Below are 24,804 nucleotides of genomic sequence, written 5' to 3' on the forward strand. Positions count from 1 at the left end.
ACGTGACCGTTGAGGGGGGAGGGCGCTTTGTCCCCCTCCGCTTCCGGCCGCCAATCAGCGCTCGGTGGCGGGAAGGGGTGTGGCCTGCGTAGCCTCGCTCTCATTCTCGCTTCTCCCGCCGACGTTGAGGCAGCAGCAGCTCCGCCGCGCTCCGCTTCGCTCTGCTCCGACCCATCCCGGTGAGCGCCGCTGCCCGCCCGCCCGCGGGGTCGGGAGCGGGCAGAGGCTGAGGGGGAGCGGGAGGAGGGGGGCGGCGTGGCTGGGGAGAGGGGAGCGGGAGCGGGGGGTCAAAATGGCGCCGTTCGCCGCCGCCTCGGCTGGACCTTGGCGGCGGGGGGGGGAGGGGGAAGAAGCGCTGCGCAGCGCGCGCCGAGGTCGCGCCGCGCATGCGCGGTCTTGCGGGGCCCCCTTGCCTCGAGGCGGGGGGGGATGGGTGGGCGGTGGAAGGCCCGCCGCGCGTGCGCCTGCGTGTGTGCGCGCGCGGGGCCCTGAGGAAGCCTACGGTGGTCGCCACGTGCGGCGACCGGGCCCCACGTGCTCGCTGCCATCTTACTGGGATTCGGGGGGAGGGGGAAACGGCTCCGCGCGCTAGGGGTTGTCGGGCAACACCTCTCCCCCAGCCTGATGGGAGCCCACCCGAACGGAGGGGGTGCCGCCCCCAGCCTGGAGGGAGCCTTCTCCCCCCATTGCGGAGTCGAGCTCTCAGGGAGGGGAGGGGTCCTGGGGGCTGCAAGTGATTTCCCCCCCAGCATCGCTTCCAGCTCCCCCTTTGGGAGACCTGGGGGGCGTTGCCTGGCTGCTGCTGACTGAGCTGAGGGTGATCTCCCATCTCGCTGCATCCGGCCCCCCGCGGGAGGAGCAGCCAGCCGGACCCCTGGGCTTGGTAGAATTCAGTCGGTTTTGGCGGGTCCTAAAGCATTGGTTTTTTTTTTTTTTTTCTTTCAAGTTTTCACAGTTGTGGGGCATCAGAGCTAACCTGTTAAAACCGAAATCCTCACCCTACACATGCAAATATACAATGGTCCTTAAATCTAATTCCAATCCTTTCTCAAGCAGCACCCATTTTATTGTCTGTAAATTTCTGTTGGTGATGGTACTTTTTCCACTGGTTTGTGTGTGTGGCTCTGTACAAATGTAGAACAAAAAGATAATCCTTGCCTCAAGGATCTCACTATCTAAGTATAAGAGGAGCGACAACAGATGGAGACAGGCAGATGGGGGAGTACTAGGAAACAATGAGACGGTATTGATCGGCAGTGGTTTCAGCACACCAGCGGCCAGACTTTTGGAGGGGTGGGGGTTGGTTTTTTGTAGGTATTGTGGCAAAGGAGGGATTTGACAATAGTTAATGGGGTAGCCCTGTGGATGTTTACAGGGAAGACTCCCAAGTGTGAGGGGAGGCATGAGAGGCAGCATGACAGGGCTTTTTTGAAAATGTAACAGTGGAAGATGCAGGCTAGTGCCATTGGCCAAGCAGAAATGTGCGTTGATACCAAATGATACCAAATGAGGGCGGATGGGCCATGAAAGGGCCTCAAAAGTGAACACAAGTTGCTCATGTATGATGCATAGAGAAGGGAGACGGTGGAATGGGACACAGAATAACTTGGTCTGTAGCAGCTCTGAAGTCTCATACACAAAAAAAAAAAATCTCCTCGTCTCATTTACTATGTCACTTGCACTGAGTTTCTGGCTCCCTGAAGAGCTTGAATAGTGCCTGCCACTGGAGATGATATGCTAGGCAAGCCAGGACCACCAGTCTGATCTACTATTGGGTGTTCCAGGAGGGCAACTGGCCAGGGTGGGACAACTGGTCTAATGTGGGACAGCAAGGATGGGGTGTGGGGAGAGTACTTGCCTGGATGGGACAACTGCTGGGGGGGACTGGGCAGGAATACTGGGCTAAATATACCATTTCCTTCATCTGACACAGGCACCACATGTGCCGCCGGGGCTATTAAACTGCAATTTTTCTGCTAAGCCAGGAGTTAATTTCAGAACTTCTTTGCTAAAGAACTGTCGCTGCAGCCCCAGGCCTTTCCCTGGCCGCCTGCCAGTCCCTGTCCTCATTGACCATGTTTGCTTTGCCTGCAGGTGACTTCAGTCATGGCATCTGACGAAGGCAAGCTCTTCATTGGAGGGCTCAGCTTCGACACCAATGAGCAGAACCTGGAGCAGCTTTTCTCCCCGTATGGTGACATCTCAGAGGGTAAGTACCTGTCTGCCAGCCCCACCGCAGGAAACCTCCCTCCCCTCACTAGGAGCCTGGTGACGTCCATGACTTAGCCTTGCCACGGACATGGTAAACCATGCAGCCTGCTTGTTAGCATGGGAGCTGCTTTGGTATAAATGGAGGCAGGTGTATGAGTGAAGTGCTGGGAGAGAAGTTAGCGTGGCTTAAATATTTCTGGGGTTCTGTTTTTAACAATGGGGCCAGACAGGAAACTGGATCTCTTCCTGGAAAGTGCCTTTTTCCTGCAGGGAAGGTGACAACATTTTGGTTGAAAAGTCTAGAAAGTTTTCAGGTTTGGGCCAAAAACAGGGCTTGCTTGGGCTCATTCAACCAATCCTATCTAACAAGAATAGAGACTCGTGGGAATCCGCTTTGCATCTTCCAACTGTAACCTGGGTTCGGACCAGCCAGGTAATCCTGTGGCAGGTGAAGATCGTGTCTGAAAGTAGCTCAAGCGAGAGCCATTTAATTATCACAAAGACTACACCATGATTTAACCCCAACTCATTTTCAAGCAGTAGCATCCCGGTGCTGGCAGTGTAGCGTTAGTCACGGTGGTCCCAGGATGGGAGAGACAAGGTGGCCGAGGTAATATCTTTTAACGGATAGTCTTCTGTTGGGCACAGCTGTCCTGTGTAGCTGGAAAGCTGCTCTTTCTCTGCCAGATATTACTTCCCACCTACCTTGTCACTCTCATATTTTGGGACCAACCTGGTTACAGCTACACTGCAAACATTTTTAAGCTGTCAGTTACTATTGAGTCTAAGGGCCAACCAAGAACAGGCCCCCGCTGTGTCTGTCCAGCACAGGAGAGCAGAAAGTCCTGGCCCCGAGGAGCCGGGTGGGAGAAAGGGCTGAACCTGCCAGGAGAGAGATCAATCAATGGGATGACAGCAACAGTATGATTTTTTTTTTTCCGGAGGGGATCAGTGAAATGTAAATTAAAGGGAAGGGAAAGGGGACATTGAATTGAAGGGGCAGGGCAGAGGAGAATGAAACAGCAGAGGTGAAAGATAGGAGAGAAAGGGTTGGAGCAAACACAGAGAGCTCTGGCTCCTCTCTGCAGTCCATCCCCTGCCCACACAGGCTGCAGTGGGGGTTCTCCAGCACTGGTCTAAGTTTGGGACAGTGCAAGGTGGGAGTGGTGGCCCCAGCTGGGTCCCATTTTACCCATGTGCCCTCCAGCACTGTTCCTGCTTTGGCTGTTTCTGCCCTTGCCAGCTGGAGTCTGGTGTCTCCAGTGTGTTGCAATGACTCATAAAGCACTGTGCAGAGCAGGAGTCTCATCCCCCTCTTAAAGTGAGCGCCCCCCCCCAGTCAAGTGTAGAACCCAGGAGTCCTGGCTGCCAGTCACTCGACTCCTTCCCCAGGTTGTCTCCCTCTGCGTCTTGGATCCCTGGTGCTACAAAATGAGAGATGGCTCCAGGAGGCCCTTGCGGGTGGGTTTGACCAGACACCATGTTAGGAGGATTATCTCACTGTGTGGGAGGAGAGGGGGGCTGAAAGTGCAGGGACCCTGGCCCTCATCTGTGTGTACAGAAACCAGTGACTTATAAGGGCTCGGAATTAATTCAGACCAAGGTAGGGTGTGAATGTGAAACCCAGCCACTGTTCCTGATTATTTCTGTGTGGATGGGCCCTAAAGCCCTTCCTTCTGATTTCTGTGGCCAGGGAGTGCTGTCACCGTGATCTCTAGGGCATGTCTTGGCTGCAGCTAACCTGGGGGCAGCACCCATGCTGCAAAGCCAGGTCCATATACTGGGATCCCTGGCGGGGTGTCCTGTGGCTCTGAGCAGGGCGGTGCCTGGCTGGGTGAGGAGGCTCCATGGCCTGATGGGAGGTGGGCATGGGGTGTGTCCTGGGGCCCTCTGGGGATGCTGACACTCTGTCCCTCGCTCTTCCAGTGGTGGTAGTGAAGGACCGGGACACCCAGAGATCCAGAGGCTTCGGCTTCATCACCTACCGCCGTCCAGAGGATGCCAAGGATGCCATGAGAGCTATGAATGGGGAGGTGAGTGGGAGCCAGTCCTTGGGGGAGATGACCAGACTTCCTGTCGTCCATTTCCCCCCCGAATCACAGGCATTGGTGCCAGAGCACCTGTGGTCTGACAGCTGGTGCCGTGTGACTGGGGGCTGCCTCTGCCTCATCTCCCCAAAGCTAGCTGCTCTCCTACCAAACAAACTCCTGGCTGTCCTGTAAGTGGGGGACCCCAGCAGCAGCAGCTCAAATGCAGTAAAGGGGGCTGGGAGCTAGGCAAGCCGGCCACCCCTGTGTCTGGGTTAAAAGCTTTTCCAAGCCCACTCTGTGCCCCCCAGACATCCTCACTGGACTGTGGCTCTGGAGGTAGCCAGTCGCGGACAGCAGAGCAGCTGCAGGTCAGCAGCCCACCAGGCAGTAGACATGGTTGCCTGCAGCTTAGAACATCTAGGCTGATCTCCTGTATAGCCCCAGCCATTAGGTTGCCCCCAGCTGCCTGAGACTTTAGTTAGACCAAAGCACTTCAGCCTGTAGGGGGCAGAGAAACCAAGGTGCCACCAAGGGAAGGGATTTGGCAAGGTGATATTCCCTGACTGTCCCAGCAGGTGACCCGTGCTGCAGAGGAAGGTGAAAACCCCCAGGGTCCCTGCTGGTCCACCCTAGGTAGGAAATTCCTTTCTGACCCCAAATCTGAGCATGACATGGCTGCCAAGCTCCTGAGATGGGGGATTGCCCCCTCAAGTACCAGCCCCAGCTGTGATTGACCCCCTCATACTTCAGAGAAAGGCAGGTGGTGGGCAGACCACAACAAATCCATTTGGCCTGACTCAGCAGCCAGCCTGCTGCAGCCCTGAAGTGTGAGGATGTCTTACAGTCATTGTCTTGTTGCAGAGTTGCCACGCGTGGCCAAAAGGACATGCCTTGGGGGTTAAGCACTCATTGCTGTGGGCTCTTCTTCCTCCTTCCCCCCCACCGGCGCTGTCACAGCCCCCCTTCCCTGCCATGTGTGCGAAGCTGCCTCTAACTGCATCTTTTCCTCTCCCCAGTCTGTGGACGGGCGCCAGATCCGAGTTGACCAGGCTGGGAAATCATCCCGTGGCTCTTCAGGGGGCAGAGGCCGTGGTGGCTTCTCAAGAGGTGAGTGTCCTGCCCTGACCGTGCCTATCAGTGCTGACTGCCAGGTGCAGCCAGTGCCAAATGCCCCCCTCCTTTCTCTGCTGCAGGAGGCGGGGACCGAGGCTATGGCGGCGGCCGTTATGACAGCCGAAGTGGAGGCTACGGCGGGTCCAGGGATTACTACGGCAGCAGGTGAGCAGGCGTGGGAGGCTGTGGTGGTTGCTGTGATCGGTTTTTGATGGTAGCTAGAGGGTGATCTGGGGTGGGGGGGTTTATTCCAGATGGTCTGTTTGTAACTAGCTACCAGCTGAGATTGGAGCCCTGTTCGTTCTTCTGCCATGTGGTGTGTGCTGCCCTGTGCCCTTCAGCCAGCTCGTGGTATGGCATGTTGGGGAGAGAATCCAGCTGACTCCCTCACAGCTTCCTGTGGCCTTCTCAGGCCACCTCCAGCAGTGGGGCACTAGAGCCCCACTGGCACTGCCCAGGTGTGTGAAATTGGCACAGAAGCAATGCTGGAACAGCAAGAGGCGGGCAGAGAGCAGGTGTGACTCTACTGCCGGGCTTCCCAGAGCCAGAAACCCAGCCCTCTGTCATCTGATCTAACTAGATCCCTCACAACCTTCCGCTGCAACTGAGATCCCCTGGCTGGGGTCCTGGTTTCACGCCTTGCTCTCTCCACAGGAATCAGGGAGGCTATGGGGACCGCTACTCTGGAGGCTCCTATAGAGACAGCTATGACAACTAGGGTAAGTCTGTGCCAAAGGAACCAGCCTGGCTGGGCTGCCCGGTCTCTGTTCATCCTGCCCGCCGTCTAGCCTAAATGCATGTGGAGGCTTTAACCCACCAGGGACTTTTAATCCATCCAACTTCTCTCTTAAAGGGGCGCTGTTGGGCCGTCTTATAAAACCCCAGAGCTGCCTTTTAACGCGACTGGGGGAAAACACCCACCAAACTGTAAGTTTGTAGGGGAATTGAACTCCCCGCCTTCACGTAGGACCTACTCCAGATCAGTGGGGACTACAGATGATGCCCAAATGAGGAAATAAGTGCCTTCTCTCAGCGCCATTAGCTACCAGGGTCCTTTTTAAGAACAGCACCCTCCTGGGCGCCCCCCTTCCCCCGCCCCCCACACACACACATGCCAGGGAAGGAGGCAGGGGTGTGAAATGCCACCGGCATATTTGTGTGCGGCAGTGCCTTTACCATTCTACCTGCTTCTTATCCTCAGCCCGGCAATGAACAACAGCCCTTCCCGAACTGAGATCGTCCTTCCAATGGCCGTATTTATAAAGATTTTTGGAGCTTCGCTGAATCTTACTGTTACATCCGCCTGTACTTTCCCTTTTGTAGCCTGGTCACATGCAGCCCCGAGAGGAGAGGCCCGTTCCAGGGACCCCCCCCCTCCACCTCCCCTTCCCCTGCAAAGCGAAGATCAGGCTGGTTTCAGGAGTTAAGCATTTGGGGATCTGTTTATCTGTTTGATTCCAATTCGGCTTTTTAATTGGCCAAAATGGGAGGTGGGGCCTGACTGACCTGTAGAGCGTGAGCTGTGGAGGGGTTTTCACTTTTTTTTTTTTTAAAATAACACCTTTGTAGTTTTTGTAAATTTTCTTTAGCCTGTAGGAAGGGGAGGCAAGTCTCTCAGGTAGAACAAAGGGAGACTCACGACTCGTACGCAAAAGGTATTTTTCCTGCGAGATGTAACCGAGCCCGAGCTTAGATTTGCAAAAGCTTTCTGCGAGAGGTTCTCGAAAATGTTTGTTTATATCGTCCCTTTTTTTTACTGGAAGAAGCGCTCATAATTCCATTGATACTGTGTTTTTTGAAGTGGCGAAGGAATTCCTGTATTCAGTTCTTCGGCTTTACGGAGCCTATTAAAGACAGTCCGAAACAAAACTCTGCTCTTGACGTTTTGCCTGTAGCGAAGACAGCCAAAGTCGGATGGGTGTGTGGATGTTAGAGAAGATGGGACGGAGTGGGTGGGACGACGGGAATTCGATCGCAGGATGACGGAGCTATTGAGGCGGCTCTGAAAAAGGCATCCATAAAAACAGCCATCTAGCCCTGTATCCTGTCTCAAGGGGAACATGCAGATCCGGGTGGTTATGGAGTAATTCACCCCCATCTACCTCCCCTGGCTTCTGGTAGTCAGAGGTTTAGAATTGCCCCAACCATGGGGTTGCGTCCCTGGTGGTATGCCAGCCGGGCCTGGACTCGGGGAAGGGCTCTTCTTGGCCTTGTTGGGCAGGGCTGAATTTGGCCTGTGTGTAGCTAGCTCTATCCTGACATGGCCCCCCTGCAGAATTCTCTGCTAGCGTGTGAGACCCAGACCAAGGCCAACCCACGTGGGATTTGAGAGAACTCCTGTTTCCGGGGTGTGTTCTACAGCTAACACAAGCCATGACCCTTCTTTAGGGGGCAGGTCTGACATTTCCCTAGGGGGCAGCCTGACCTCCAAGGCTCAATTCCAGATCCTTTAGCCATCCATTTCAAAGCAGCTGTACCAAAGCGGGTAAGGGAGGGCAGGGGAAAATACTATGATGTCAAAAGACCACCCAGAGCTGGTCTTGTGCCCGCTCACCCTGGCATTGCATTGTCTCTTTATAAGGCATGTCTGTCCACTCAGCAGCCACTTTGCACACTGTGACAATTTCCAAGGGTGGAAGAGAGGAGCACAGAGCGAGACAGGAGCTGGTAGCACAGGCCTGGGAACAGCCCTGAGAGCTTTTGGGCAGAGGGCTGGCTGAAAGAGGCTAGGAGCAAGGAACCTGTTATGGGGCTCTGGAAATAAAAACGGGTGGCCAACTGACTCTAGCACCAGTTTCTCCAGCAGAACTTGGAGTTTGGCTAGTTGCTCAGGTAAAAAGGGATAATATGGGCACATCAGAACAGCTGAGCTGTGTCAGGCCAATGGCCCATATAGCCCAGTATCCTGTCTGACAGCAGCTAGTGCCAGGTGCTTCAGAGGGAATGAGCAGAATGGCAATTACCAAGCAATCCATCCCTTGTCTACAGCTTCTGGCACTTGGGAGATTTAAGGACACTTGGAATATGGGATTGCCTCCATAACAATCTTGGTTAATAGCCACTGAGGTACCTATGCTCCAGGAGCTTCTTTTTCTTGAACCCAATTCTACTTTTGGCCTTCACAACATTCCCCAGCGAGGAGTTCCACACATGGACTGCATTGTGTGAAGATCCTTCCTTTTGTCTATTTTAAACCTGTTCATTTCATGGGTGCCCCCTGGTTTGTTTGTCATGTGAAGGGGTAAAGAACACTTAGCGTTTCTCTACCCACTATCTCCACCCCACGCATGGTTTTATAGACCTCGGTTGGTCGTATCCCCCCCCCACCCCCCGAGTCGAACAGTCCTCATCTTTAATCTCTCCTCATACAGAAGCTGTTCCATGCCCCTGATTGTTTTGGTTGCCCGTGTCTGCACCTTTTCCAATTCTGATGCAGCTTGGCTTTTCTGGCTGGTTCTGCAGGTGGCAGAGGGCCCTTTACCCTTGGGTAGGGTTTATTCCGCCTTGCGAGCCTGGCCACATCCTACTGGGGAAAGGGTGGGGGCCCGGTGTGTCAGCATTGGTGTTGCAGCTGTGGCCTGCATGGTGATGCTCATCCGGGGCTGGGGCTAAAGACAGCGGGCGTTTTATCTCGCAGTCAGGACAAACCCTTTTATCCCCTGCTGGGGTAGAAGAGAACAAGGCCAAAGCTAGGGCTGGGGTCTGTGCTTGGCTGCCTTTGGGGGCCAGAACCATCCCAGCAGCCCCCTGGCTTCCAGCTGTTGAGTGATTGTCACTCTGTGGCTGGGTCTCCTGGGACATTGAGGCACCAGAGGGGAGATGATTGGGGGGGTGGGGGGAAGCTCACACAGGGATCAATTAGCAGAGCTGGGAGCTGATCTTGGGGATGGGGGAAAGTCAGAGCAGATGGGGGGCTGGGAGCCAGGGGGGCTGGGTTATGGCTGTAGCTCTGGGAAGTGAGTGGGGTATTGGGGGCAGATCCAAGACTCAGTTCTATCCTTGGTTCTGGGGAGTAGGGTCTAGTAGGGTGTCACCATCTTAAAGTAGCTGTCCAGGGCTGGGAGCCTCTCAGAGCATTAGAGGATCAAAGGTTGGCCTAATCCAGATCTCAGCCCATCAATGGTTTCCCTTCCCGGGAAGGGTGTTTTTCACTGTCGCACCATTTTTGATGGGGCAGCGAGTTGCACACTTGAGGAAGCTAAGGGTCTGGATGATGCAGAAGGGTACTTAGAAGGGCTGTGAGGATGGTGGCTATTTGTTTCAAGGATCTGTCTCTCCTAGGACAATCTTGGTATTAGACAGGAGAAATTCACCTGGGTTCCTGTTATTGGGCACCAAAGTGGCTGAAGTCTTCAAGACTCGATTTGCCAAACATGGAAGAGATCCTAGGACTGGAAGGGACCTCGAGAGGTCATCTAGTCCAGTCTCCCGCCCTCAGGGCGGGACTAAATATTCTCTAGACCACAGGTGGGGAAACCGCGGGCTGCATCCGCTGTTGCTTAATTTCCTCTGGCCCTCGGCAAGTCTCTGTGATGCCCGCCACGGGGTGGAGCCGCGAGTGCCAGCTCACCCTACCGCTGGCGGGAAGCTCCAAGCCGGTCCTCTACCCACCACAGGGCTGGATCCACAAGCGCCAGCTCGCCCTGCCACGGGGGGAAGCTCCGAGCCTCCCCAGGTGGGTGAGTTGAACACTTTATATTTCTTTCAAGTAAAAAGTAACTTAGTTTTTCTGTGTGTGGCCTGCAATTGTTTGTTTTTTTTCCTGTGGGCCAATGGCCTGTGATAGAAAAAAGGTTCCCTGCACCTGATCTAGACCACCTTCCCTTGAGGTCGGTCACCCTTATAAATGGGGGGCTTGTTCCCAGCTCAAATGTGGCTGGATTTAACTTATAGGGAGGTGGGTTTCCCTGCTAGGTTAAAGAGCTCTTTATTTGAACAGCCTGGCATCTTGCAGGGCAGGGATGGGAAGACGTAGCATTAGATATCTTCCATCTCCGAGAAGAAATAGGGCACACCTCTAGGATGTTAGGACCAGGGTTCAAAGACCCCCTGCGATTGACCTGCTGCAATCAGACCCTGCAGGTAGGTGAGGGGTGCAGTGTTTGAGAATTGGGTGGGGCGGTGTCAGAATGCACTCTGCATTTCTGATTTGTTGCACCTCAACCTGAGGGTCAGGGTCTTCCCTCACCCTGCCCCCGTTCATCAGCACCACAGGGGTTAGCAGAGTGTTTTAAACACAGGGACTTTATATTGCTACGGGAAATACAGAAACCCCACTCCATTGCAGTAATGGCTAGGAACCGGCCTGGTGCATAAACACCAAATATTAGAGAAGAGGCCATTACGTCCAGCCCCTTTGCACTGAAGCAGGACCAAGTAAACCTATTTGGCTTTACAATGACCCCAGTGTCCCCTAGGCTCTCTTGTCACCTAGGCAAGGTTCCCTGTAGTGGATGGTCCCTTACACCCAAAATCACAATAGTGTGGTTACTCCAGTCCCAAAGAACTCCCCAGATCACTTGCGCTTTAAATGTGACACCAAAGCCAACACTTGCAGCCAATCCTATCATTAACTGGAGATTTATTAATGGACATGGTTAAACCCAGTTCAAGCAACTGAGACACCCTTAGACTACCTCATTTGTGTGTATGTTTACACTGCAAAATTAAGCCAACTTTAATCTAAATCAACACCCAGCCTCCGTAGTGTCGGATGTTCATGTCTCTGCGGTGGCGAGCATCCTCGCTAATGTTGATGTAGAGTGGTGCACCATGGGTAGCTATCCCACAGTGCAACTAGCTGCCTGGGTTTGCAGTAAGGCTTGCAACAGCAAGGGGGAATGGGAATGTGGCTTTGACCTCCCATGATGCAGTTTCCTTCCTCCTGCCATGAACCCCAAATCACCCCATGTGTGTTTTCAAAAGCCTGGCTTAGCCACGCGTACACCATAGCTAGAGAAGCATGGACCTTTCTCAGCTGTGCAGTCTTCTTGTGAAGGGAGACACGTTTCCCAGGGGTGGGACAGGGAGGCAGATAGGCTGGCAGCGAATTTTCAGCAGCCCGATACCAGGGCAATAAGGCTCCAGGAGACTTTGAAAAATCCATGTACACTGCTTATCTGCATTTTGCATTCCAATGCCTTTCCTGCTGTTGCATCAGTCTCCCTGCACCTCCCCTTCCTCCTCCAATGCACCCCACAATAGTTAGTGTATTTCATTTTTGAAACCTTGACTGTTATTGCACAAACCAAATCGCGTAACCTTGGGTAAACAGTGATAAAACTGGGAGGGGAGAAACCAAGCCAGCCAGTCTTTGATAGCGCATCAAAGGTCTTCAAAAACCTGCCTTTTACTCGTTGCAGACAGTGAGGTAAGGGTGCTAAGAAATTGGGAACTGGGCCATGTTTGCAGGCCCTTGCACAGAGGGCGTTTAGCTGTTTTTCTTGAAGCTCAACCAGATGTCTCAAGATGTCTGACTGGTCCTTCAGAAGGTGCAGCATCTCGTGCTGTATGGCCACCTCACGCTCCTGGGGTGTCTCCACCTCCAGTATTTGAGACTCTGAGATCTTCCAGGTTCTGAGCTGAGGCCTGGTCCGCCCTACAAAGTAGTTAAGAGTCCTTTCTGCTGACCGAAGTGGCCTATAAAAGACTACTTCTGTTCTCTGCCTCCCTGAGAGGCATAGCAGTTGAAGATTTGAGATTGTGTAAGCGGTGCATTGTGCTATTTGAATGAATTGGCCTCCAGGTGTCCCACAGAGCTCTGCTGTCACAGTGCTGAGTACTTTCAACTTCACAGCAGGTCAGCCAGGTACACAGGAAACAGCTGCCCCCACCCCCTGAAATCTGATCATGGAGACTCAAGGCCACAAACACACTCCAGCATGGAGTAGAGAGGGGGTGGAAGAGTCTGCAGGTAGAGCTCCAATCCAGAACACTAACATCTACGCCAAAATTGCCCAAAGTACGGGGGGAAAGGGCTACACCAGAGACACGCAGCAGTGCTTCGGCAAGCGTACCAGAAGACAAGGGAGGCAAACAGTCATCCTGGTTCTGCTCCCCAGATGTCCTTTAAGAGCTGAAGATTTGTGGTGGCAACCCCACCCCTACCCTAAAAAGCTCTGTGCATACCTCCCAGGAAGCCCTGGTGACCTCCAGCAACATTAAGGAGAGGAGAATGGGACAGGCAAGCAGAGGTTCCGTTCTCCCTTGGAAGGCAAGAACTGCTTTTAACCTAGGAGCCCATCACGGGGCCAGTTGGCGGGCAATCAAACTTTAGGGGTTACATGCTGTTTAATCTGAACAAACATGTGAAATGGGTATCGGTGGGCACTCCACCTATGCAGAGGGAGCTTATATGCACTGGAATGGCCCGGGAATAATCCTCTAGGAACCTTTCACTGAGGTACTCTGCAATCCTTTGCAGTTTCTGGAAAGGGCTGCCTTATTTTCTTCACCACAGGAGAGCACTTTCCCACCCCGCTCCAGTATTAACTCTGCTGGCATCATTGCAGTTTACAGCATAAGGACCAGGTATGTACCCAGACGCTTGCAGCATCTGTTTCCCTCAGGAGAGGGATATTGCATATGGTCACCTAGGGAAAATGGTGGAAGTTCTCAATGCTAGCCCTTAAACTGCAAACAATTCAACTGATAAAAAAATTCAATAATGGCGATCAAAAAAAATTAATCGGTTTTAATCACTGTTAAGCAATAGAATACCAATTGTAATTCATTAAATATTTTGGATGTTTTTCTATGTTTTCAAATATATTGTACTGTGTTGTAATAGAAATCAGTGTTTTTTTATTGCCAATATTTGCACTGTAAAAAATGGTAATTTCAGTTCACCTCGTACTGTAGTGCAATCTGTCGTCAAAGTGCAACTTGCAAATGTAGATGTTACATGATTGCACTCAAAAACAAAATGGAAAATTTCAGAGCCTACAAGTGTGCTGCAGACCTGTAAAAGACCTGCAGCCACACAACGCATCTTTTTTTCTTTTTTTTTTTTAAACCAGCATGTTCTTCCTAGGGGGAAGGGCACCATACCCAGAAGTACTGCAATACCGGGCTGATGCGAGGAGTGGACAGAGTAAGCTCCTAATCCAGCTCCCTGTTCCAAAAATCCATTTAATATAAAGTTCTCTCATAGAAAACACATCAGATATTAAACTGATAAGAACAGATTTAATTTTATTAAGATAATGTTGAAGTAAAAAGAAAACGGTGCAGAGTTTAAGCATAGAAGTTTCTGGTTATCAGGGAATAAGGTACAGATTATCAAGGAGTGCGAAATTCAGTTTAGGAACAGGTGGTATAAGGAATGCATAATCTGCAATCTCCCTGACTGGGGGTAAAAGTTTAATGGGTCAAAGTACAGACATTGAGATATGGGGGTATGTTGTCCAGGTGTGGAGTATGAGTGGATATGATGATGAGGATGGATCTACGCTCATCTGGTGGGATTTAATGTTCTGTGAGTTTATGGTTCCAGTTCATATGGTCCAATGGAAAAAAAGTCTCAGTCCCTTTCCCATAGTTGATGCACAATGTCGTACTAGCTCACACCTCCTGGTACTGTCGGTGGCTGGTGATGTTTGATGTAGATGTCCCTGGACCGTGCATAGCGTTGACCGATCCCACAGGTCCACATATGGTGGACCTCCGGGGCACGGGAGGTGACGAGGCTGGGGGGCAGCTATGATGCCCTGTGGGCTCTTGAGAGAGTTTCCCCTTCCTCACATGCCATGACTGCCCAGCGCAGGGGAGGATCCCACAGGTCCACATATGGTCATTTAGGGAAAATGGAAGTTCTCAATGCTAGCCAATATTTGCACTGTAAAAATGATAAATTTCAGTTCACCTCATACAAGTATTGTAGTGCAATCTGTCATCAAAGTGCAACTTGCAAATGTAGACATGACTGCACTCAAAAACAAAACAAAGTCCACTCCATCCTACTTCTTGTTCAGCCAATCACTAAGGCCTGTTCTACACTACGAGTTAGTCGAATTTTGCAGCATTAAATCAAATTAACCCTGCACCCGTCCACACAACGAAGCCATTTTTTGACATAAAGTGCTTTTCAAACGGATTTCTGTACTCCCTGACGAGGGGATTAGTGCTGAAATTGACATCGCAGTTTCGAATTAGGGTTGGTAATGGTAACTGTCTAGCGTTGCAAGCTTCCTGCTCTGACGGCGACTGACAACATGGCTTACAGGGTTGGCTTACAGGGAATTACAATCAACAAAGGGGGTGGCTTTGCGTCAAGGAGAAACAGAATCCTTCAAGGAGAAACTCAAAACCCTGGGTTGAGCAGGCCATTGATTTCATGAAGCGAGGGAGTGGGGAGAAAATGAATACAAAACAAATCTGGTCTATTTCTTGTTTTGAAACTTAAAAAGGGAAATGACCTGGCTGACGTCACTCCCATGTTTGCCCAGGCGCCCCTGACCGACCTCATCGAGGTCAGCTAAAAGAGCACCCTGGAGTACGGCGATACTGCACTGTCTGCTGCCACAAGGCAATGAGCTGCTGCTGTGTAGCAATGCAGTCCCACATCTGCCAGCGCCCAGGAGATGTACGGTGACGGTGAGCTGAGCGGGCACCGTGCTTGCCGTGGTATGGCGTCTGCACAGGTAACCCAGGAAAAAAGGCACGAAACAATTGTCTGCCATTGCTTTCATGGAGAGAGGGAAGGGGGGCCTGACGATATGTACCCAGAATCCCCCGTGACAATGTTTTTGCCCCATCAGGCCCTGGGATTTCGACCCAGAATTCCAATGGGTGCCGGAGACTGTGGGAACTATGGGATAGCTACCGACAGTGCAACGCTCCAGAGTCGACGGTTGTCTCGGTACTGTGGATGCACTCCGACTTAATGCGCTTAGTGGGGACACACAAATCGACTGTATAAAAACACTTTCTAAAAAACCGACTTCTATAAATTCAACTTAATTTCGTAGTGTACACATACCCTTAACTTTGTAGTGTAGGCACAGCCTCAGCGCTCAGCTGTCCCAGAGGCATTCATTACACCTTCATGGTTCTCTCTAACCTACTGTCACCTCGGAGGTTCACTGGAGCTTTCCACTGTAAAGCATGCAAAGCAGAAGGCAACCAAAGGTCAGTTCTGGTACAAGGTTTCTAGTGAAAAGTCACTCCCCTTTACACTCAAGTGCAAGCCAAGACATGAGACTCCCAAATTGCAGTGTTTATTCAAGGCCTCTCCAAAGGGGGCATTCTGCAAAGCCGACCCCTCCACCCACTTCCCTTAATACCGCAGTGGGCTTGATCCCTGCTATCCAAACCACCCACCAGTGCTTGTCGCCAATCCTATGATTAACTAGGGCTTTATTAACAAAGCAAAAGAAACAAGGTATTTACAAGGCTAAAAGGAGGTGGCAAGGACACACAAATCAGGTATGCTTCTATAAGCACTGCGGATCTTACAATTTCTTGTCAAGGGGTTTTGATTCCCTTCCCCCAGATCTCAGAGTGCACCTGTATGTGTCTTCTATCTGGGTGGGAAGAGCGATTGATGAAGACTTTGTTCTTTGGTGCATCCCAATGGCCCCTTTTTTCTTTCCTGCGTGTCACCTTGTAACACGGGCTGCAGGGGTTCCAAGTGAGATTTGCCACCGGCATTTCATATAGCTAAACACCAAATGCGTTCTTCTCAATGTCATTATCTGGAGGATGTTCATAGATGGTGGGGACCCAACCCAGTTTCCAGGTACGTATGTAACCTCTGAGGATAGAACAAGAAAGAGGCTTAAATTGCAGCAAGTGGGCAATTAGGTTGGACCTCTCAGGGTGGTTAAGCACTACAATAAACTTCTTAGGGGGGCTGTGGAATCTCCATCATCGGAGATCTTTTAGACAAACCCGTCAGGGATGGTCTAATACTTAGTCCTGCGGTGAGGGCAGGGGACTGGACTCGAGGTCCCTTCCAGTCCTATAATTCAATGATTCTGTGTCAGGATCCATGGGCCTTGGCGTGTGACTCACACCAACAGGGATCCCTTGGGGGCCTGATACAGAGTTGAACTCCCCTGAGTATGCGTCTCCTAATCTCTAACCTCTAATTGGCCTGGCTGCAGATCCAGGCCTTCAGAGCAGCTGAGCCCTGGTTTTAGACACACACATCCTGCAGGTGTCATCCCCTCCAACAGGGGGCAGCGGGGACACCCCCCCCCAAAACCTGGGCTCATCCTGTCTGGCAGGGATACACACAGCAGAACTCATCCCCTCCAGCAGGGGGCAGCGGGGACAGAGTGCAGAGCCTGTACGCTCCAGCAGAGGGCAGCAGGGACACCTGCGCACGCGCACGTGCACACGCACACACATGCACTCACAAGCACAGAACTAAGCCCCTCCAGCAGGGGGCAGCAGGGACACACATTGGGCCAGGCTCTTCTAGGGCAGGCTGCAGCAGAGGGTCGGATGGGAATAGGGGGCTGGGGTGGGAAGGGACGATTTCGAGTCCAGCCCGGCCGCTCTCCCCCTCATCCCTGCCCCTGCCCACATTCCCCCCCTGCCCACAACAGATCCCCTCCCCCCGCACAACCTCGATGGCTAGCCCAGCCAGCCCCTACCCAAACAATGCAGCACTTTCCCAGCGGGGCGAGCAGGACAGTGCCAATGTTTGGGCAGGGACCAACCGGAGAGGGTCTGGGCGTCCGGTCCCGGTCCCTGCAGAGAGTCTGTCCCGAACCTCACCCAAACGATAGAGCACTTTCCTAGAGAGCAGAGCAAAGAAAGTGCTATTGTCTGGGCCAGGGGCGGGCAGTGACCTCCGGCTCCTACCCCTGGGGGGTGCCCTCTTCTGCCCCCACCCCATAGAGTAATCCATACTCACAGCAAATCCTGGCTTGAGGGGGGCTGGGGGCACCCTGCACTCACCCCCGCTGCACAGCCTGGCCCCTGCCCCACACAAACAATATAGCACTTAGTTGAAGCTGAGGTCACAAAGAAGTGCCAGTGTCTGTGTGGGGCATGGATGGCCACTTGGGGGGGAACCCTCCAAAAACCCTACTGCACATACATATCCAGACAAGCACAGAGTGCTGACATGTTCTGTCCAGCATTTTCAACCAGTAGATCTCAAATCACTTCACACCAGCAGCCAGTAGTGTTTTTTTTTAACAGGGAAACTGAGGCACCACACAGGGGAAATGACTTGTGCCAGGTAACCCAATAGGCCAGCAGAGTTAGTGGAACCCAGGAGTTCTGAGACTTAGGTCAGCTGTGCTGCACAAGCTGCACTGGGTTGTCTGTAGGTGTGTCCATAGTCACAAATACACTCAACTAGTGTGCAGTTCTCTAGTGACTAAAACGCCACTTTTCCAGGCCAAGATAAAGCCAAAATGAGGTGTGTTTTAGTTAATACTCTTGACAAGACAGATTGTTCATCTCCCTGTGTAGATGAACAATCTTAATTAACATTAAAATGGCTTAGTTCATCCAAATTAATCTTTATTGACTTAGCCATCCATGTGGTTGCTCCTTCAGAATGAAAGTGAGCTCAGTCTGGTTCAGCAGAGTTCACTTTGGCAGCAAATTCCTCTGAACCAAACTGAGCCCACTTCTAGTCTGAATTTGCATCCCCACAGCAAAGAATTCCAAAATGGAGGGGAATAGCATGGCAGATAAATCCAAGGACTTGCATTTGGAGAACTTCAAAGGGATGAAAGAGGAGACACATACGTACCTGGAATCAGCATACATGGTTATCATACATTTTAGATCACAGAAATGTAGAATTAGATGTGTGTGTGTGTGTGTGTTTCATATTGTGGCTGCATATAATGCAAGCTTTATTACACATAATTTTCTATATACATTCTTTTACACAATTAAACATGGATTCCATATATCCATTTTCCAATTATAATCCAATTTCTATTTAAATGGAGTTTCTTTCCATTTTATAATCCAATTTGGCACACACTTTATTATAATCAAACTTGCACTCAGCATGCAGTTCCCGTCCATCCCCTTTTATAACCAAATTTGATTATATGGAGATACAATTTCTAGACTAGCATTCTCTGGTCATGCAAGTCTTATGTGATAATCAAATTTAAACATTTTATGCCCACATTTGCACAACTTTCCTCTATAGTAAAACTCGATTTAAATATAGACATACAATTGCTATGCAATCAATCTGCTAATCAAAGCTGGACATGCACACAATGATTTCACAGTATCTATATAGTGTATGCATCATTCATACACACTACATTTTAAACAAGTATTTATACAATCCCTGCACTCTAAAACAACTTTGAGTCATGATATGCACATTCTTATTTCTATAAGAGTAATGTAAAATTATGTATATAGCAATCGATATAATTGCAAATTGTAACATGCACAAAAATTTCACACACTATCACATATGTGCATATAATTCATCTGTATTACACATAACACCTGCATATGTACAATTCCTGTCTGTAGGCCCTATTTTATAATCAAATTTTAGACGTATACATATATACACACCATATAATTTACATTATGTACATACATTCTGTGTAATATATATACAGACACTAGCAACCTATAGTATAAAGACATAGTATGTCAAACTATACACTACATATACAATTATATATAAGCAAAATTATACTATACACACTATATAACTAACTATATACTACATATAGACTATATATAAAAACTATAAAAATTAAACTAGAAATATACATATATATAAAATACTATATATACACACACTATATATATAAAAAACTGTAAGCACAAACTAAAATTATAACTATACACACAAATTATACTGTATACACTCATAAACACTATATACACTACATGTAGTATATAACATATACACTAATTTTATATATGACAACCTATACAAAGCTAAAAACTATTTACATACACACACACACACACACTAACTATATACCATGTATACACTACACACACTCTGGCACGTATGAAGTCATGTTACAATTCAAACACGACCCCCTAGAAGCCCAGGAATGTTGTGTTGTGTGTCGTTGTGTTACTCTAGCCGGGGGGGGGTCGGAGGGGGATGGGCCCGGGGCTGAGGGGTGGGGCCGGGGCAGAGGGGATCTTGAGAGACAGGCTCTAACACTGGCAATCTGGGGTCCGGGAGACAATTCCCACATTCAGTGGGGCAGGGCCTCCCCCCCGTGCAGGGGGTGGATGTGGATGTGGGTCTGTCTGCGGGATGTGGAACATGCGGGTGTTGCGACCAGTTGCTGGGGGTGGCCCGAAGCCTCCTTAACACACGTGGCAAAGACCCAACCCGGCGCGCGAGCCTCACCCCGTTTCTGTGGGTTAGAAAAGAAATTCGCAGCAAAGCGAAGTCACCTTTGCACACACACGCCCCCCCCGCCCCGTGCCCCCCAAGCGCGGTGGCTCTGCAGGGTGCGGGGGGGCGCTGCCCCTCCACAATGAGGGGGATCCCTGGGGAGCCCCCCTCCCCGGCTGCCCCACTGGAGAGGTGGCCGGACCAGAAGCTGCCAATACAATGAAGCACTTTCTCAAGGTTGGGGCACAAGACAGGGCCACCGTATTGGCGGCCTCCGGCCGGCGGGGTCACACTGGCCCCCCAATGTGGAGGGGCCCCACGCCGGTCCCAACGGATCCCCAGCCCCACAGCTCACCGCCCAGCGCTGCTAAGCCGCCATCAGACCCGGATGACCCCAACCCCCCTTGCCCCGAGACCCTTTTGACAGCACCCCCAGACCCCATTAACCCCTCACCCAGCCCCCACTGCCCCGAGACCTCACCCACCCAGCCCCACGGGATGCACGGCCCCACACATCACCCCCCACACCATGCTAACTCCCATACACAGATCCTACTGCCCCCTCCGACTCCCACAAACCCAGCCCCACAGCTCATGTTCAAGCCCACACTAACCTCCACCCCAAGCCCATTAAACGCTCCGTTCAGCCCCCTTCCCACTCCCTAGGGAGACCCAGCCCCACACCTCACCCCAGGACTCCACACACACACAAACCCAGCCCCACAGGTCACTCCAAGACCCATTAACCCCTCCACCGCCCCAGCCCCACACTGGTCTATAGGGATTCCCGGACCCACAGGTCACTCCCGGACCGCAATCCCACCCCCTCCCGGGACCCCAATAACCTCATCACCTAGCCCAACACCACCCCATGAGACTTCCCAGCCCCCCAGCTCACCCAGTTCCCTACACCTAGCCCCTCACCAGGGGTTATCAGCTCCAGGAGACCCCACTAACTCCCCCCCAGTTCCACACCCCCAGGGATATCCAGACCCAGTTCAGCGCCCAACACATACACCTTGTGGGTCTACAGAGCCCCACAAGATACCACTACCTCCCCCACAGCTCAACACGAGGCCCGACTAAATCCCCCTCACCCAGCCCCACATCTCACCCCCGAGACTCCACTAACCTCCCCCTCACAATATCCGGAGTTACAGGTCACCCCAACATCTTCACAGGTAACCCCACAGCACCCCCCATTCAACCCACTGATCCTAGCACAAGCCCCCTCCCGACCACTCAAAGCCCCCCCATCTCCTATTCACCCCTCTACACCTCAACCCACCCCTCACCCAGAAAGGAGAGTCTCCCTGGGACCCCCAGCCCCTAGACGTCCCACATCCTATAGGTCACCTCCCTTCACCCCACTATTTCCCCCTCCCAAGATACCTGCCATCTGCTGGGCCTGCCCCCTCCTGAGATCTGTGGGTCCTGTCCTGCCCCCCAGCTACTCAGGACCTTATAAAGGTCGCACCCCGCGGGCTGGTCCCTCGTGCCATTGGACCCCGGCCTCCCTCCACTCCCAGCCTTTCCTCCAATCAAGTTCAAGGCCCCCTCCCTTACCCCCCAACTCTTGGAGAACAAAGACCCACCCAGCCCCTCCCTGGTTGATTCAGATCAGGAGTGGGTGAGGGGTGGGGGGCTGGATGGGCCATTGACCCCTCGTCAGCCAAAGACAATGGGCCTGGAGTGGTGGGGGGGGGGCTCTGCATACCACATGGCCAGAGGGGTGGGGGTGGGGTCCACGAGGGAGCAGGCCGCTGGGGCAGGAGGCCTGAAGTCCTGAATGGGGGGGAGAGTCGGGGTGCCCAAATCAGAGCCATGTATCCCCCTGTTCCCCCCACATAAGATCATGGGGCCCATCTACCCTGCTATCAGGCCTCTGGACAGTGACTCCGCCTGGCTGCCACAGAAGGGAATGGGGGAGCCCTGCCTTGCCCAGCCCCCCAAAGTTGGCTCAGACCCTGGCCTGACAGGGCCAGCAGGAGCCTCTCCTTACATGGAAACAAGATGCTAGCACCCCATGGCTCCTACCCCCAGGGCTCGTGAGGGGTGAACCCTGGTGTCCTGGCCAAATCCTACCCCAAGTGAGTCCAGCTGCTCTGCCCCAGAGGTGGCCGCATCTCAAGCCATGCTCATGCGGTGATGTGTGTGGCTGTTCCCCATCTGCCCCGCCCCAGAGATGGCTGCATCTCAGGGCTGGGCGAGCCATTCTGGTTCAGTGGGCACAAAATGCTTTGGGGCTCTTTCGCAGCTTGGGGAAATCTTCAGTCCCAGCATGACACCCCCCGGGTCAAATGAACCTCCCCAAACTCCCTCCAGCTGGGCTGGCCAGAATTGCCCAGAGAGGGGCTGTATGCAGGCCCAGGGGCATCTCTGGGGCTGGACCCTGATGAGAGGCATTGCCCCCTTTTTGGACTGGGGGCCAGGATGGGGGCTATTTGGATTTCCACCAAGCAGAGGAGCCCGGATATTTGCATTTCAATGACCACTCTTTGTCCGGGGGCCAGGTCCTGCATCTGAATGGGAGCGGGGCTTAGCCATGAACCCCAGAAGCTGCTCCAGGGAATCTCCCCAGCCTCAGGCAACAAACCCCCTTCTACGTCCGCTCCCCTCCCTCCCCCCGGGCAGCAGATCCCCCAGCTCACGGACCCCCCCCCGCCCTTCTCCTGGGGGGGGGATCCCCCAACTCACAGACTCCCTGCAACCCTTTTCTGGGGAGGGGATCCCCCAGCCCATAGACCCCCCAGCCCTTCTCCCAGGGAGGGGATCCCCCAACTCACAGACCCCCCACCCTTCTCCTAGGAAGGGGATCCCCCAGCTCACAGACACCCCCCACCTTCTCCTGGGGAAGGGATCCCTCAACTCACAGACCCCCACAACCCTTCTCCTGGGGAGGGGATCCCCCAACTCACAGACCCCCCAGCCCTTCTCCCAGGGAGGGGATCCCCCCACATACCCAGGGATTAGTCCCATTGACCCAAGTAGAGCTACAGGGCACATTGAGCTTAGTTGGAGATCTGGCCCTTCCCCCCCATTGACCCGCCCGCCGCACTGATTGACCCCTGGGGGTCCAGCCCAGACTCTCTAGCAGTCGTTCATTAAGTTTCAGAGTAGCAGCCATGTTAGTCTGTATACGCAAAAAGAACAGGGGAACTTGTGGCACCTTAGAGACTAACAAATTTCTTTGAGCATAAGCTGTAGCTCACCGAAGATGACGCTCAAATAAATTTGTTAGTCTCTAAGGTGCCACAAGTCCTCCTGTTCTTTTTGTTCATTAAGTTGTTGACCAAGGTCTGGGCTGAATGTTCCCCCTGGAGAGGGTGAATCACCCACCCCACCCTGATTCAATCAGCTGGGGAGGGGTGGAGGGGGTGTCAGGGGATCCTCCTTGGGGGGAAATCCTGCTAGTCCCAAGGGAAGGGCCAAGCTGCCTTCTCTGGCGTGGCTGGGGAGCCAACAGGCCCCTCAAAGGGAGCTCCCCTAGAGAAATGAAACCAGGCCTAGCAAGGTGGGGGAAGATATATGAAGGCCATATGGCCAGGGATTGAACCCAGGAGTCCTGGCTTCCAGCCCCCCCGCTCTAACCCACCAGCCCCCACTCTCCTCCTGGAGCTGGGGAGAGAACCCAGGAGTCCTGGCTCCCCCCCCCGCCCCGCAACCACTAGCTGCCCCTTCCCTCCCGAAGGAGAAGAGCCTTGGGCCGTCACCCCACCTCAGCTCCCAGAATCCCTGCAGGCCCTTTCTCCACCGTGTCCCTCCCCCCGATAGATCCCCCCCCAAACTCAGCGCTGGGCACTGTGGGATAGCTACCAGAATGCACCTGGCTCACGCTAACCCAGCTAAGGCCAACAAATCCCCCATCATCCCCGGCTCCCTGCCTTGGCCCCAGTGCTGGGCTGGGGGGCTGACTGGGTGGGTGGAGGGCAGCTCTGGTGATGGGTAGGGTCAGATGGGCTGGGGTGTGGGGAGGATCTGTGATGGGGGCAGACAGGCTGGGGTAGGGGCAGATGGGCTGTGATGGTGGAGATTTCTGTTATGGGCAGGGGACAGACAGGCTGTGATGGGGGATCTCTGTGATGGTGGGGGGCAGACAGGCTGAGTTTGGGGGATCTCTGTGATGGGGGCAGACAGGCTGTGATGGGGGATCTCTGTGATGGCGGGGGGCAGACAGGCTGAGTTTGGCGATCTCTGTGATGGGGGGCAGACAGGCTATGATGGTGGGGGGCAGATAGGCTGAGTTTGGGGATCTCTGTGATGGGGCAGACAGGCTGTGATGGGGGGATCTCTGTGATGGGGCAGACAGGTTGTGATGGGGGATCTCTGTGATGGCGGGGGGCAGACAGGCTGAGTTTGGGGATCTCTGTGATGGGGGGCAGACAGGCTGTGATGATGGGGGGCAGATAGGCTGAGTTTGGGGATCTCTGTGATGGGGCAGACAGGCTGTGATGGGGGATCTTTGTGATGGTGGGGGGCAGACAGGCTGAGTTTGGGGGATCTCTGTGATGGGGGCAGACAGGCTGTGATGGGGGATCTCTGTGATGGTGGGGGGCAGACAGGCTGAGTTTGGGGATCTCTTTGATGGGGGGCAGACAGGCTGTGATGGTGGGGGAGCAGATAGGCTGAGTTTGGGGATCTCTGTGATGGGGCAGACAGGCTGTGATGGGGGATCTTTGTGATGGTGGGGGGCAGACAGGCTGAGTTTGGGGGATCTCTGTGATGGGGGCAGACAGGCTGTGATGGGGGGATCTCTGTGATGGACTGGGGGCAGACAGGCTGAGTTTGGGGGATGTCTGTGATGGGGGCAGATAGTCTGTGATGGGGGGTTCTCTGTGATGGGCGGGGGGAGGGGGCAGACAGGCTGGGGTGTGGAATGGCTCCGGTGAGGGGGTGGGGGGGCGATCTCCATTGTTCTCCCTGGGCCTTTGTCTCTATTTGCCTTCCCCCCCCATCCCCCAAGCTAATTTGCAAACTAATCCAGCTCAGCCCTGGGCCCAGATTCCTGCATATCAGTGGGGCCCGAAGGGGGTGGGCAGGGCCCAGCAGGGAAGGGGAAATCTGCCCTAGAGAGAGTCTAAAGACAGCTAAAAGCCCAGTTTGTTGAGGGGGAGGGGAAGCTGGGAGCCCGGACTCCTGGGT

General features: G+C 53.0%; 2 protein-coding genes and 1 non-coding gene across 4 annotated transcripts in view; 1 reads left to right on the forward strand and 2 right to left on the reverse strand.

The window, feature by feature from the left end:
- On the forward strand, nucleotides 1-7,223 carry LOC119847463 (cold-inducible RNA-binding protein-like). 2 transcript variants are annotated; one of them, XM_038382261.1, is made up of 7 exons: nucleotides 1-179; nucleotides 2,095-2,209; nucleotides 4,138-4,244; nucleotides 5,258-5,348; nucleotides 5,435-5,519; nucleotides 6,009-6,073; nucleotides 6,556-7,223. In XM_038382261.1, the coding sequence occupies exons 2-6, from the start codon at nucleotides 2,107-2,109 to the stop codon at nucleotides 6,070-6,072; spliced, it is 450 nt and encodes a 149-aa protein (XP_038238189.1). In that variant the 5' UTR covers nucleotides 1-179; nucleotides 2,095-2,106; the 3' UTR covers nucleotide 6,073; nucleotides 6,556-7,223. The 2 variants fall into 2 exon arrangements, with proteins under 2 accessions (XP_038238189.1, XP_043357068.1); XM_043501133.1 differs by having other exon boundaries at nucleotides 21-179; nucleotides 6,208-7,223.
- The window catches only part of LOC119847035 (olfactory receptor 7A5-like), a 22,188-nt gene continuing 4,491 nt past the window's right edge, over nucleotides 7,108-24,804 (reverse strand). Inside the window, exon 3 of the mRNA XM_043501691.1 lies at nucleotides 7,108-7,356. Within this exon, the coding sequence (XP_043357626.1) occupies nucleotides 7,108-7,356 (249 nt within the window). The remainder of the gene's footprint in view (nucleotides 7,357-24,804) is intronic.
- LOC119847536 lies at nucleotides 13,388-13,578 on the reverse strand. Its single transcript, XR_005290110.1, has one exon. It is a non-coding gene; the product is annotated as a U2 spliceosomal RNA (small nuclear RNA).

The sequence above is a fragment of the Dermochelys coriacea genome, chromosome 23 (genome assembly GCF_009764565.3).
Source record: "Dermochelys coriacea isolate rDerCor1 chromosome 23, rDerCor1.pri.v4, whole genome shotgun sequence".
Taxonomy (NCBI): Eukaryota; Metazoa; Chordata; order Testudines; family Dermochelyidae; genus Dermochelys; species Dermochelys coriacea.